Genomic DNA, 15676 nt, shown 5'->3' with positions numbered 1-15676 from the left:
GATAAGAAAAGAAAAATCCAGTGTTTACTTTAGACATCTTCAATGTAGTACAAAATACCTTTTCCTTTGCAAGTTTTTAACTAGGCTGATTTCTCCGTAGTAACTTGCAATGCTACATCGGAACAGGGCAAGCGTTATATTTATGAAAAGACCCACCCTTCAAAAAGAGGCATATTTGGTACGCGACATTATGGCGGTGCAAAAGCTTTATTAGCAGCTATCGGCTACAATTTACCGAATGAAGCAGAACATGTTAGGATAGTGTGAGACAGCTGGTACTTACCACTACTGATAATAGTACTTACTACTATTGTCTCTGAAGCGTGTTCACTAATAATAAATGCTTAAATTATCAAATGATGATAACACGAAGTTTTAGAAAAATGTAGCGCTCCTCCAATGAGCACTTCTCGCAAGAGTGCTTAACCGTCAATATAAAAAGAAAAAAAAACAACGTGAAGCAGTTTATGCGACTTGACACTAGTCAGTCAACCAGTTTGTACCAATAATGCACTCCGCCAGCAACTTAACTCGTCGCACCTTAAGAACTGCATTGTTGTAAGGTCGGATGCACGCTGACAATATCGCTTTATGTGTTCCCTATCGAGATTTCTAATAACCGTTCATAAAACCTACCGGGCTGCTCAGGTTACACCGACTTAGATGTGTGGCCAAGTATACTGTACCACACACGCGAAATTCCACGTTAATTAGATTATTATTCTTACGCAGTGGTATTTCCAAGTATGTATGTTTACTCATGCACCAAACGGTGCGGTTGGCGCATAAATAAACCTATATGCCATGCCCACTGCTCGAGAGTTTAAGACGCTCGACAAGTCCTCCCCATATCGGCCGCTCAGCGACGTTGGTTGGCGACATCGGGCGTCGGTGACAATTTCGAGCCGTTCCGACTATTACGTCACGTGACTTCCTACGCTGCTGCAGCGTCCGCCACGGATCTGACGGACCGTTATTCCAAGCAGCATAAGCTTACGGAATTTCGCCGAACCATCGCCTTGGCTTTCGAACCAATCAACACCACCTCGAGGCCCTGTGCAACCTCCTTGTTGCCCCTCCTCCAGTCAATCGGCGACGCTACAGGACCCTCTCCACTCCGGCGGCGCTTTTCCTCGCACAGCGCGCACTCTGCCTCCTCTCCACAATGCCTAAGTGGGGGAGGGGCCTTTGCCGGCATACCCGGATGGCGAAGCACCACCGCCTTTGCTGTAGAATGCTTCGGGCAACAAAAGGTTGCGAATGTGTGAGCGTTTAGGCATTCACAACAACCTTAGCAAACGGGAATAGCCGACATTTCAGCTGACATTAAGAGGAGGAAAAAAATGTACTTGGCCGGGACGTGTAAAGCACACTGCAGATAACCGGCGGCCCATATCTTAGGGCCGACTTACGAATGTCCTCACGGCCTTCCGCGCGCTTTCCGCACGCATGCCCGAAATTTGCACACCGGTGTGTGACACGAGCACTTTTCCGCACGTCCGCACGCGTGCGGAAGTCGTGCGGAAGGCCTCGCGGATCGAGCGTAAGTCGGCCCTTACTCAGAGTTACAGAGTTACGCGCTAAGAAATTCCAGTCAAGGATGGCAGAAATCTTGGCGGTGTGATGATGGCATTGCAAAGCTGGCTGGCATAAGACGGTGTCGGCTTGCGCCAAGTCCGGCGTATAGTTGGAGATCTCTTTCAACGTGATTCGTCTATCGGAATAGACAGACATCTATACAGGCTAGCGGCGAATTGAGAACTCATCGACACCTGGTTGCACACCACTGATTTCAACTCGAAGGAGGATCAGGCGGAACAATTGCCGGCTATGTATGCCAGGCTAACCCCGCCTGCTTCAACATCACCACCACCACCACCACCACCACCAACCGACTCACTTGGGTCGGGGCGGCTGCCTCTGCTCGTCGTCCGACCAGTGTTCCAGGGACTCCCTGTGGTGCTCGAGGGCCAGGAGGGAGGGGAACAGTGCCTCGCACACGGGGCAGCCGAAGTGGTGCTTGCGCTGCTGGTGCTGCGACAGGCGCCGGCCCGACGGGAAGGAGCGCTCGCACACGTTGCACGTCAGGCACTCGTCCTCGTCCTCGTACTCTGCTCGCGCGGAGACGACAGATCAAGACGCCGTCAGCATTATTGATTGATTAAGTGATAGACGAATTATTTGACCAATTCATTCATTCCTACATTCATCAATCACTAAACCGTAAAACTTTTCCCACAAAGATATCTGTATAGAGCAATAATTCTCAGAGATCCAGGCATACAGAGATAACGAAACGATAATTTGTTGATTGAATGATTATCTTAATGACTGTGTTGACTTAATGACTTAATTTATGTGTGGACTTATTTATGCATCGGCCATTGAAATTTCGCCCACAAAGCAATTCGTACAAGGAGCATCTGCGCCAACCTAAGCATGAAGGAAAGCTATCAGAAAAATTCTATTTATTTATTTATTTATTTATTTATTTATTTATTTATTTATTTATTTATTTATTTATTTATTTATTTATTAAGAAGACGCGGTTCTGGTCGCTATCTGTGCTGGAGAACAGAGTTAATGTTTAGCCGGAACCGCCTCTGTTTTCTTCGTCCTCCATGGCTTAACTAAATGGCTTCGCACATTCATCAGTCAGACAATCCTCTTTCTAATTTCATTCAGAAGGTTATTCGTGCCAAATAAAATGCGTTACGGTTCTGTAAACTACGTCTGTTACAGCGCGGTAAGGGGACAAAATATATGTAGGAGTTAACAGCAAATGTGAAACTTTTGCAGTATTTACGAGGGTTTCGGAAAAGTCTAATATTCAAGTTAGTGGCATATATTAGAACGGTGTATAGATCATACGTTTCGTTCGTTTTAGAGTTGCAACAGTTGCAGTTTCCCAGAATGTGATATAGCTTTCTATTGTCGAGTTACCAGCTGTAAACTTGGTATGGTATGCCTTATTTCCACAAAGCAGAAACGAAGAAAAGTACATAATTGCGAAGGGAAAGTGGGCAGAAAAGCAGCTCGTGGTAGCTTGACCAGCCGCAACCCCAGAAAACAAAAGGAGCAGCAGAGCGGAAACTGTTCTTACAATTGCTTGCAATTGCAGCACTACAAAATATCATACATAAATATCACAGGTAAGGTAAAAACAAAGGCAGATGCCTAAAAAAGAAAGAAAAACGGTACAACATCCCAGTGCACTTCCCAGCCTTAAATAATAGCATGCAACTCACATATGAGAGAAAAATAATATCAGGAGGGGAACAAGGCGCAATACCAATTTCATTGACAGTAAGATCATTTAGTAACATAGGTAGCCTGGAGCGCAACTTTGGCGATCCGTAGTTAATGTGCGATGTTGGTAAGTGCAGGTACTGTGGATTTATTGTATTGTAGAGAGCTTTGTGTCTGAAGTGAGCCATAGAAGTTACGTAGTTTATAATCCTTTTGTACTAATTTTTATGCGATAGTACAAGACGACCCTTTAAAAGGCCCTTTACTTTCGGTGTCCTAAGTTCATGGAATTAAAATGCTGATGGAAAGCCATATGGCTTGTTGCTAATAGCACGAATATAGTTTTCTTTTGCGGCACGTGCAATCTGTTGATGTTAGTTTCATAAGTCGTACCCAAGACAAGACAATCCTAATTTAAATTGTTCAGAAGAAAGCTAATTATACATCGAGCATTTAATAGAGCAAGGGAGGTAGTTCAAGGAATAAGGGTTCCCAGTGATTTGTGAATGTTTGTCTGCAAGTAAAGCTACGCGGCTGTGGCTGGTCATCATATGCTCAGAGAATGCATATAAGGATTATATCCAAATACACAAGTTTATTTTAGCGTTGTTCGTTACCCGTTGTTCACGCTCTAATTTGGAAAGATATCGCAATTTTCCGCGACCTCGTGCTCAGCAGCCCAACACCATAGCCACTAAGCAACCACGGCGGGTTCGCACGAGAGGAGTGTACGCGCGGTTGTGGCCTAATGCATATAATCATTCCGTTCGATATCTGGTGGCAACTAGTTGTGCTGATGTACCCTTCGACATGCTTCTAATAGTTGTAATGCATAACCTGTGGGCGGACACGCACGTTGGGTAGAAATTCTGAACCTGTAATTTCATCAGCAACTCATTCAAGTTTCATTCAAGTGGATTGTCCAACTGTACGCTCTATACGAACAAATCAAATTATTTCCAGACTGGTATTGTGTATTCGTAAGGTATTTTTCCTTGTCACGGTTTCATTGCTTCTTGTGAAGATAGACCGCGACCTAAGAAGCGCGTTTCAAGAGAGAGAGAGAGAGAGAGAAAGGACGCATAGAAAGGCAAGGAGGTGAACCGGAGGGTACTTCCGGTTGGCTGCCCTGCACGTTTCACGAATGACGAGGAACTCTATGGTGCTGTGTGTATGTCGCTTCGTCGACATCCAACTAGAAGAGACTTGTAGCTCGTTTATCTGTTTCCCACAGCAGTCATGCGTTCACGAAATAAATATCATGACAGAAATAAAAGAGATTTGTGGCCTAATGGTTAGAGCATCGGGATACTGCGCTAGGGGGCGGAACTCCCAATCCTGCCGCCAGACGTGCCTAATTGGCGATAACTCGACCAGCGACCGACCGAACACGGGTCCAGGCAAATCCCTGCAATAGAAGGCAAAGAAAGCCTCGCTTAGAAAGCCGCTGCGACAGTAAGCCCTTGCTCGTTCGTGGATGTAAGCATCCGCCTAGACATCCACCCCCACAAAAACACAATGGTTTCCCCAAGTCTTCTTCGCCGAAACGTGGTAGCAACTGTGCGTCTATGCTCGTAAGCCCTCAGCAGACACTTCATTTTTTTTTTGCTTTACCCGCATCCCACAGCTGTCGCAAGCTCTTGCAAGAACTACATCATCCAAACGCTGCGTACACAGAAGAAGAATCGGCAGTTGAATAGCACAAAATACGTTAGTGAAGATTCACAGTGTAAACCCGACCGCACTAGAACTAGCATCGTATCTACAAAAGCGCGTGTTCAAGAAGCGGTGGACTCGCTTAAAAGAACGACAGTTTGTGGTCACGTTAGAAACATCGCTTCCCTTTGTAAGATAGACCCGTCGTAGATCGGTTCAGTTTACAGAACTTTATGATTTAGTAATTCAAAAGCATTATATGCCCCATTGAGCGAAAATCCATCGTATTCGGCGGCACCGTAAGAAGGTACATAAAATAGCCGATGGCGCAAACAATAAAAACACGTCAAGAAACGCTCGGATTTGCGTCAAATTTCTCAGGGAGGTTCCTGTAAATAAGGTAAATTAATAACTTTGAAAGGAAATTGCACACTTCGGTCTGGGTGCGAATCGAACGCGGCCCTCCCGGGTGCGAGATGAGCACGTTTGCCCGACGCCATAGCGGCCCTAAAGCAGTGCTCTAGGCTGGCTAAGGTGTGCCTAGTTCGTGCGTCATTGCCCACGTCACGTCGCAGCCATCTGGCTGACCAAACGTGTAGCCTAGTGCATGCATCAGTGGACGGATGAAGAGGCAATCAAAGGGGAGGAGGTGGCACACGTCACGCCACGTCACGCCACGTCAGGTCACGTCACGTCACGCTACGTCACGTCACGTCACGCTACGTCGCGTCACGCTACGTCACGTCACGTCACGCTACGTCAAGAGTGCGCCTCGATGTAGCAGATTGGGCGAAATGGAACGCCTGCTGGCTCACTAGGGCACCAGGTGTTGCGTGAGCGTAGACGGCCTCGCCGCTGCACCAAATGTTCCTCGCTCTCGCTCTCGGAACCCTGTGTCCTGTGTTATCCGTGTGTTCCATGTCCGCACAAGCTTTCACCTGCGTGTTAACTGCGCCTCGGTAAGTCCGAATCAAAACGAGCCAAGAGTCTCAAGGCGCTCGCTTCCCCACGCGGAGTTCATAACTCGAAGGACGCCTGCGTCTACGTAAAACGTGAGCTGCTGGGCAATGAGTCACTGCAAGGCCTGTTTATAATCACCGCGCTGGAAGAGCACAAAAAAATACATAGCCATTCTGCACTGAGGAGCATTTGTTGTGGAGTAAATGGTTGGGGCTCACATAGCTACAAGTGTTGCTCTGCATTTGTTTACCGCATTTGAAGTGTTGTTTATGTAGCACCTTGTGCCATGTAGCACGTCGTGCCGCCGCTGTGGTTTCAATAGATCTGTTTACTTTAAGCTGCCTGCATCGCTTTGGGGCAGATTTTCTATATGGACTTTAAAAAAAAAAGAAAAGGCTACGAGTATGTGGAAGAGGGTTTTCGAAACTTCCTGACATTGTTCACATTTTGCGAGGAGTTGGCCTACGTCGCCTAAATCTCCTGGTTGAAGTGAGTCGCGAAATGCGCAGAGTTCCGTGAGTCATATAACAGTGGCGCAAATCTAGGGCTAGAAAAATGAAACAGCCGCTATAGTTCGTGATATACGCCGGGTGTGTCACGCAGCGAGGCTAGGAAAGTAACAAAGCTAGGTCTGCCTACCATGCCGTCGAAATTGCAGAAGTTTGGGTTGTCGTAATTTCGCAGGTACACTTCGAGCGAGTGGGTGGATGATTTCTTTTTGCGGTTGGTTCTGCGCTACGTTTCACAGTTTGCAGCCTTTCAAGCATCTTTGTCAAAATGTCATCCGGACGATTCCGGGCCCCAAATGCTAACCCATCTCACAAAACGAGCACTAGACATGGCGCATTGATGACTAGGATAATAACAAGAAGTGAGAGGACAACGTAAGTGATGGCGCCGACGCATACAAGAGCTTGTTTCGAAGCTCTTGGTCATTTCCTATATCAAGTAAAGCGTTTTCTGAGCATCCCAAGCATCAATGGCCACAAGAAAGACTAAGAATCTCTGGACGTGTCGTAAGAAAAAAAACCATAAACCATAAAAACCATAAAAAACCATAAACCAGAAGAAGAAGTCGCCGAAGGGAGCGAACGCACTTCACGTCGGCTCCGTTTTCCAAGAATTTCGCTGTGATTATCGCTCATTCACCTCATGAATGTAACACCAGCGTGTGCAGGAAGTCACCAAGATTCTACTGGCACCATATTCAAGGTGGGAAACGACTTCCTTCCCAATCACAGAGGCTTTTCACCAGCTCCACGCTAACCCTCACCGGAGCTCGCTTCGCCGGAGCGGTGATGGAAGTTCAAGTGAACGGGGAGGACATCTCCCCTGAAGAGTTTCTCCAAGGCAACGGTTGGTGCACCATTCGATACAAGACCCAATTCAACCGCGAGGCCGCGCAAAGCAACACCCAGAACGGAACCCACTCCCGCACCGGCGAGGGAGCGAACGGCGACCGACAGCGTTCGCGTCAAAGACAGCGTAACGTCAAGCAGCAAGTCATCAGGAACAGTAAAATGCCACTACTCCCACGAAGTGATTTCAAAGTCGTGATACGACCAAGAGGAGGCCTCGACGTTGCCGCCACCGGAACCGTGCTCCTCGCGTCGGCCATTTACCGGGCGGCCAACGTACCGGGGCAAGAAGCAGGGGAGGACACGGTGTGCACCAACAACCGCCAAAACATCATAGTCGTGAGTACACCTCACGCTACTCACGCCGCTAAGTACAGACAACTAGAAGCCATCACCATCGGTGATCGCCGCCACGAGGTCAGTGCCTATGAGACGGCCCCCGACTACACGGTGAAGGGAATCATCAGGGGAATCCCGTTGGAGGAGGACGCCAAGTCCATTCACACCAACATCGTTCACGCCCGCAACCCCGACGCCCTGGCAGCCAAACGGCTCAGTAACACCAAGACGGTCATAGTGGCCTTTCAAGGACCGCGAGTGCCCTCCTACGTCAGGTACGGCGGCGCCCTACTTCGCTGCACCCTGTATCGCAAGCAAGTCGACATGTGTCACTGCTGCGGGAGACTCGGTCACCGCATGGACGTGTGCCCCAATCCTCAGGACAAAGTGTGCCGTGGTTGTGACGCCCTCAACCCAGGCTCCGACCACCAGTGCTCCCCACGTTGCAAGCTGTGCGGGGGAACACACATGACAGCGGATCGCAACTGCCGCGCAAGGTACAAGACCCCCTACGTCGTGACAAAGAGGCAATGGGAACGACACAGGGCCAACGAGGAAGCGGAGGCGGCCGCCAAAGCCACCAGCCCCGCCGGCAAGCCACGCTCGAGATCCAGGACCCGCAGCCGAGGCCGCTCCCGGTCCCGGAGCCGCACCCCAAACCCACGGCAGCAGCAGCAGCAACGCCGGTCTCGCAGCCGCACCCCCAGAAGGACCTCAACAAGAGACACCGAAACCACCTAGAAGGTGAGCTGGGCAGATGCGGTCACGGGAAAACGAGCACCAACCACGAAGGCTGGCGACAAAGCACCCGCTAAAACAGAGACGGAGGTAACTAAATTAACACAGGCGATACAAGCGCTGCAGAAGCAAATAGAACACATGCAGACACAGATTCGCGAAAAAGACGACCTCATACAACAACTCCAGCATGCCGTGAAGAGCGGTACCGATACAGAGGCCATGCATGAGACTCAAGAACAACCAATAGACGACGACGAAGTCGTATACCCCGACACTAAACGCAGGCCCGCTCCCTCACAGACCACTCAGGCCACGCAGGGAACAGAAGAGGAACCCATAGAGGACGACGAGGTCGAGTTCCCCGATACCAAACGAAGACCCACTCCCACCCTTACAGAGGCAACACGACCCAAACGCACGCGCGCAGCGATACGCGACGCGCGAATAGATGCACTCGAGGCTCGCTTCAGCAATCTCGAGGAAACTATCATCGCGTCCATCACGCGTACCATCCAGCGGAGCCTGGAGAGTGTTCACCTCAGACTGTCGAGATTAGAAGCCGCAAACAGCACGATCGTACCGTCGCATAGGGAAGCGGCGCAACACATGTAACAAGATATAAGCATGGCCCGACACTCATCGAAACAAAAACACACGATATGGCAGTGGAACTGCAGAAGTTACCAAAACAAACGAGCGCACTTACAACAATACCTGAAAACGATCCCCGAACGCCCAGACGTCATCATACTGCAGGAAACGAATGGTCCCGCCAAACTCGCGGGGTACCAGTCTATAACAGGCAAGGCGGAGAAACCAAACGTCACCACACTGGTCAAGCGAGCGCACACAGTTATCGAACACGATACCAAAATCAGAGACATCGAAAACGTTCTCGTAGAATTAATTCCACCACGCAAGACCCGCAATAGCATCTTCGTACTCAACGTCTACAGCAGTCCCAGATGCCGCCAGCACCGCTTCCATGTCCTCTTCAAACGGGCAATCGACATCGCCAAGGGGCAACAGCTGTTCATTGGGGGGGACTTTAACGCAGCGCACACGGCGTGGGGTTACAAGCACGATCACCCCAAAGGCACCAATCTATGGGCAACGGCGCAATACGCCGGACTCGAGCTGGTCACCGACCCCGCGGCACCAACAAGGCAGGGCAACAGCGTAAGCACTGACACGACGCCGGACCTTACTTTCACGCGCAACACACGCAAAGTCACTTGGACAAACACCATGCAAGACTTGGGGAGCGATCACTACATTATTTCCATAGAAGCAGAAGGCGGTCCGCAGGAACACAATGCCGGTCGTCAAATGAAGATCACCAATTGGAATCGGCTACGCAAACATCGTGATGAGCAACAGATGGAAGACATCACAGATATAGAACAGTGGACCGACCAACTGCGGTGGGATATCGAGCGCATGACGCAAACGATCCCGTCGACAGCTGGGCTCGAGACAATAGACTCCCGGTTGCTGCACATGTGGGAAGCCAAAACTAACCTGCAGCACCGATGGAAACAACAGAGACACAATAGGAGACTGCGTAAACGGATAGCACAGCTCAACAAAGAAATAGAAAAGCACGCGCTTAACCTGCAACATCAACAATGGGAAGAGAAATGTGCGGAGATGGATGGTCAACTCACCACGCGTCGCACGTGGCAGATACTGCGGTACCTGATCGATCCCGCCAACACCAAGACCACACACATGCAAGGCATATACAAAATCATACACGCTTACGGGGGAACGGAAGAACAATTCCTACGGGATACGGAACGCCTTTACATATCCCAAACGCCACCGCAAATATATCCAGACTACTCAGGAGAAAGCAACGCCACCCTAGACGAGGAATTCTCCGTAGCCGAAATCCAGGCGGCCCTCGTAAAGCTGAACACCAAGTCGGCCCCTGGCCCCGATCGAATACCCAATCGGGCACTACGCAATCTCGATTACGGATCGATCGAGAAACTAACAAAATACATTAATGAGTGCTGGGCGCACGGCAAGCTACCCCGACGATGGAAAGAAGCAAATATCACACTGATACCGAAACCCGGAAAGAAATTACAGCTGGAAAACCTGCGCCCCATCTCCCTCACGTCCTGCGTGGGCAAGTTAATGGAGCACGCGTTTCTCAATAGACTCACGGATTACCTCGAGAACAACGACTTATTTCCACACACCATGATTGGGTTCAGAAGACATCTCTCCACGCAAGACGCCCTTCTGCAACTAAAACACCAAATCATAGACAATCCGGGGCGTTCGACGAAAGCCATCCTCGGGCTGGACCTGAAGAGGGCCTTCGATAACGTTCGCCACGATGCCATATTGCGACAAATAGACAATCTAAATCTCGGCCTGCGCACGTACAACTACGTCCGAGACTTCCTCACGGGAAGAACCGCTCGCATGCGAGTGGGGCAACTACAGTCAGAGCAAATCAACATCGGCAGCTCGGGCACCCCGCAAGGCTCGGTGATCTCGCCAATGCTCTTCAACCTCGTCCTGCTGGGGTTGCCCGACCAACTGTTTCAAATCGAAGGACTGCATCACACGCTATACGCGGATGATATTACGATCTGGACGACAACGGGCAGCGACGGAGCGATCGAGCAACGTTTACAACAGGCCATCCAATGCGTAGAAAACTACCTCGTGGGCACGGGACTCGCCTGCTCGGCCGAAAAATCCGAACTGCTGCTGTATAGACCAGTCAGAAAGGGGCGCCCACCTAAATGCTACACCCCCCAGGAAAAGCAAAAGATCCAATTAACGGCATCAAATGGCCTACCCATCCCGATAGTAGAGAAAATCCGGGTACTAGGAATGATGATAGAGCATAAGGGTGGCAATGGCGAAGCACTTCGCAAGATAACGGCAAAGGCCACCAGCACGATGCAGCTCATTCGACGCATCACCAACAAACACGCGGGCATGCGCGAAGGCAGCGTCATCCGACTCATCCAAGCCTTCGTAATTTCCCAGATAAGGTACACGGCAGCGTTTCACAACTGGACGGTTGCGGAAAAAAACAAGCTCAACGCGCTCATACGCAAGGCGTACAAATGTGCGTTGGGACTTGCGCCTGGAGTCAGCACCACCAAGCTCTTAGAACTAGGCCTACACAATACGCTCGAAGAACTCGTGGAGGCGCAACAAGTGTCCCAACTTGAACGCCTATCCAAGACCCGCCCGGGCAGACACGTGCTTGAAAATCTCGGCATCACATACCACTCGCAACACGTCGTCAAAGTAGACATTCCAAGACCCATACGCGAGCAACTATACGTACCCCCATTGCCTCGCAACATGCACCCCCAACACCACACGGGGAGGCGTAAAGCCAGGGCACAACAAATGAACAAAAGTTACTCTAACGACAAGGATGCGGTCTTCACCGACGCAGCCCGCTATCGAGACAGGAAGAGTTTCGTGGCAGCAGTTACTAGCCACCGAGGCAACCACCTCACGAGCGTCACCGTGAACACGGCACATGCCGAAGCGGCAGAGGAAGCGGCCATAGCACTGGCCCTCACACAAACCAAAGCTACATACGTGATCTGTGACTCGCAAACAGCAATTCGCAATTTTGCAAATGGGCGCATCTCGCAAGAGGCGTATCAGATACTCCAGCGACATCCCATACACCAGGGAGAGGCCGACATTGATACCCGAAGGCATTTGCTGTGGATCCCGGCACACACTGGAATGAGCACCCCCAACGAAGCGGCTCACGGCGTTGCTCGAGGCCTGACTTACCGAGCAGCATCGGAGGAAGAGCCCCCGCGGGGTACTGCAAACGTCTGGGCATGGGAGGATCGTATGACCACTTTTCACGACATCACGGCACACTACCAATTACAAAGACGCATATACCCATTCCCTCACGCTATGTTAGACAGGACGCAAGCAGTACACTTCAGACAATTACAAACAGACTCTTACAGAAACCCCAGACTCATGCACGCCATGTATCCAGACATGTACACTACAAACAGATGCACATCGTGTGGCGAGGTTGCCACACTAAATCACATGCTATGGGAGTGTCGGGACCTAACAAACAAGTCGGGCAGTGCCGACCCCTCCGTCTCTTCCACCGCCAGCCTCCAGTCACGCTGGATGACCGCACTGCTCAGCTCTGACCTGACAGAACAACTCTGGGCCGTCCAGCGAGCCGAGGAAGCCGCTTCGAGACAAGGTCTCGGAACCGCGTCCGCGGCGGGTGCCCAGACCCACTAAAAGACGCCGGACTCAAATCTTGCTGATTTGAAATTAAAGTTTACGCTCTCTCTCCCATTGTTATACCACAGTGGTGTTGCTATCCGTAGGTGCGAACTGCTTAGCAGACAAGGAAAATTTGTTCTACAACGAAACCTCGCTACTCATGGGAAGAATTGTGGCTGTGAGCTATTGTTGCCTATTTGCACGAAAATCGCGAGAAGTGTAAACCAGTTATCGGGGGATATTATACAGGGAGAAAACGTGCGAAGTTTGTAATACAGCTAGGTTACAGCTAGGATTGCTTATCACTACTGCATTGTTTTCCTCGTTTGTTAGCGAGTTCGCATTTTTTCCGTTAGTAACACATGTGTGAGAGAAGAATAAAAACTTCAGGGCTATTCTGCAAATACACAGAGAACTGCAATGTGAACCAGACAGCCAGTGAAAGGCAGAAGATTTTGTGTGAGACGACCTAAATTGGGTGCAACTGTGGAGTTCACCCAATGGAGTATTCATATCCACGGTAACAAGGGAAACCCCGATGCGCGGATCATCTGCAATCTCACAGTTCACGGGCTACGAGAGAATGCACCAACGGCCACAGACAGAGATGCCGAAGCTGCCGGATATCCGACATCCGAGGCCCTTGCAGATTGGGCGACCCCTATTCCTCTAAACGTCCCAGATAAGCCACTTGAAAGATAGTGTAAGCATTCGACTACCTTCACAACGATTTCACTTACAGGGAGAGATAAGGCTGTTGCGGCAACCGGTGGGCAATCGACATCGCCACCAGCTGCACGATGACGTCATGCTCGTAGGAGGTATAAGGAAAAAGAGATCTGTCTGCTGGCTTGGATATCGATCCGCCGCGTGATTCGGTCTCGTGACGTAATAATAAGCGATATCCGACAATGGGATAAAACCATGGAGCCGTCCGATAACGATACTCAACGATAAGATAGACCAAGGCCAAAACAACTTCCACGATTCTATACTGCAGGCAAAATAAATCGCCATCAAGTCTTGATATCTAATGAGGAAACGTACCCAAGGTATCGCCAAATTAAGGCAGCCGAAAATGAGATATAGCGAAAGTGAAGTCCATTGAAATGCTATACCATCAATTACTGCTTCCAAGGCTAATATAGCTGCGTCGCACTTACGATGCTATACCGCAATGCGTCCAGGTGCCTTGCATTCAGAACACCCATCAACAAAACACAGCCCAGGTCCCCCGCAATCAGGTTAGCCCACTAACGGATGCAGCTGCGTACCACAGATCCAAGGGGCCAGTGAGGCGTATTTTGTTCTCACGTCTGAACGGTCTCTGTCTCTGGCTCTGCATGGCTCTGGCTCTGCCTTCGACAAAAAATGGCCAGTATAATGAAGACGACGGAAAACTACGAGAGCTCTGCCCATTTGCTGTCGACTGCAGCAATCTGTAGAATAAGCTTTGCTTCCTCATGAATATGCGCACCAAGGGCCGGGATCGGCTTAGGCAGAATATTGCCTTGAGCCACGACCCCCTTCTAGACGTTGTCTAAAAAATTAAATCAAGTAATAAAAGAAACTTGGGATCTGAACTAACGGTGTGTGCAGATACCGATTCGCAATGCAAACAGAAGTGCCCGCATATAAAAACAATATTTGCTCTGCGTATGGAATTCATGTTTAAATTCTTATTTTTTGTTACGACGACGGGCTATCTTTAAAAAAAGAGAGAAAATTATTTGTCAAATTAGTCAAATAGAACTCGCAAAAGGTCACCGCGTTCGTTCTAGACGAAAGATAAAATAAGACAGCAAATTCAATTTCGCGATTTCAATTTGCAAATCGTGTTTGTCAACGTAATGCGGTCTTAATGAGGTGCCTTCATTTCATTTTTCTTCACTTTTGTGTTTCTCTTTTATACGCGCTTTACTGGAAAGCTTATTAAGGATTTCTTGAAACCCTCAGAAAAAGCTCAATTTCAGGGTTTGTTCCCGGGTCAAATTGCACCCTGTACTTTATTCACTAGGCTGAATAAAAAAAAGGCAGATTCTTCCAATAGAGTAAAAGCACAGCGCAGCGACTGCGAGATGGCGATACCGTTCAACAGATTCGGTAGTTACCGAAGGCTGGGTAATTAAGAAGAGGCCAAAGCTTCTAGAGTGTCTGGGGAAACACTTGTCATCTTACGATTCTAAAAAAAAAAGCTAGACAGTTCTAATTTAGCGTGCGCGATCCAGCCGCCATATCAATTATGCACATGCGCAGAATGTAACAATGAAGTTAGGTGCTGTTTGCTGGCTCTGAGGAAAACTCTCGCGAGATCCCGTTGACGGAAGGATCGTCCGAGCGTTTTCGAAATGGCAGCCGTTTAGTTTAGTGACTGATTGATGGATTATTGGAGTTTAACGCCCCAAAGCAACTACTGGGCTCAAGTCGCTTGCGGAGATAAAAGGCGAGGGAAGACTGGGATCCCCCCAGCCCCGTTACATGCCGGCACTTCTGGACTGGCAGTGCTGGCTGAACCGCGCCATGGTTACTGCTCCCGTAGACACTAGCGCCTGAGTTCCTTCTGGTGAGTATTGTAAGAAAATATAGGATCACTGAGCCTAATTCGTATAGATAGTTTTCATGTGACGTCAGGGACGCAGCTCTCACCATGATAGTACCCAAACATGGCGGTCACGATGACGTCAGGACACCGTATCACCCCTAGCACACTGTTTTGCTTTTTGGCGCCGACTGGTTTTCACCGGTTCATCTCTGTTATCACTTTGTCGTTCGATGCAAGACAAGCCTGTCGTGCTCTCATCCTGTCACGTTTCTTGCTTATACGCCCCTTCTAGATGTGCTAGTGCTCATAAATGGCGGCCTCGATGACGTCTGTGCAAACTATCGATACGCAGAAATGTGGTAGGGGTAAAAGTTTCTTTATTTAACGTTCAGATATTGTCATCCATGCCTGCACTTCTTTTCGCAAGTCGTTTTCATCACTGTGGAAGCTGTGGGACTCCCTAGCCAGTAGGAAGGCCGAGTACTCCTCGAGGTGTGTTCACCGAGGAGTACTCGGCGAACGTCGTTCACCGTCACAGTAATTCGCTGTATACAACGTGCATGCGCAAAGGTCC

General features: G+C 49.5%; 1 protein-coding gene across 4 annotated transcripts in view; it reads right to left on the bottom strand.

The window, feature by feature from the left end:
- LOC135913020 (nucleolin-like) overlaps window positions 1-15676 on the bottom strand; it is a 217256-nt gene that overhangs the window by 9315 nt on the left and 192265 nt on the right. For all 4 annotated transcript variants that reach the window (XM_070524384.1, XM_070524385.1, XM_070524383.1 and 1 more), the window contains one exon: window positions 1901-2111. In XM_070524384.1, coding sequence (XP_070380485.1) covers window positions 1901-2111 — 211 coding nt within the window. The remainder of the gene's footprint in view (window positions 1-1900; window positions 2112-15676) is intronic.

Source organism: Dermacentor albipictus, chromosome 8, assembly GCF_038994185.2.
Source record: "Dermacentor albipictus isolate Rhodes 1998 colony chromosome 8, USDA_Dalb.pri_finalv2, whole genome shotgun sequence".
NCBI lineage: Eukaryota > Metazoa > Arthropoda > Arachnida > Ixodida > Ixodidae > Dermacentor > Dermacentor albipictus.
This window is presented reverse-complemented; position numbering and strand designations above follow the sequence as displayed.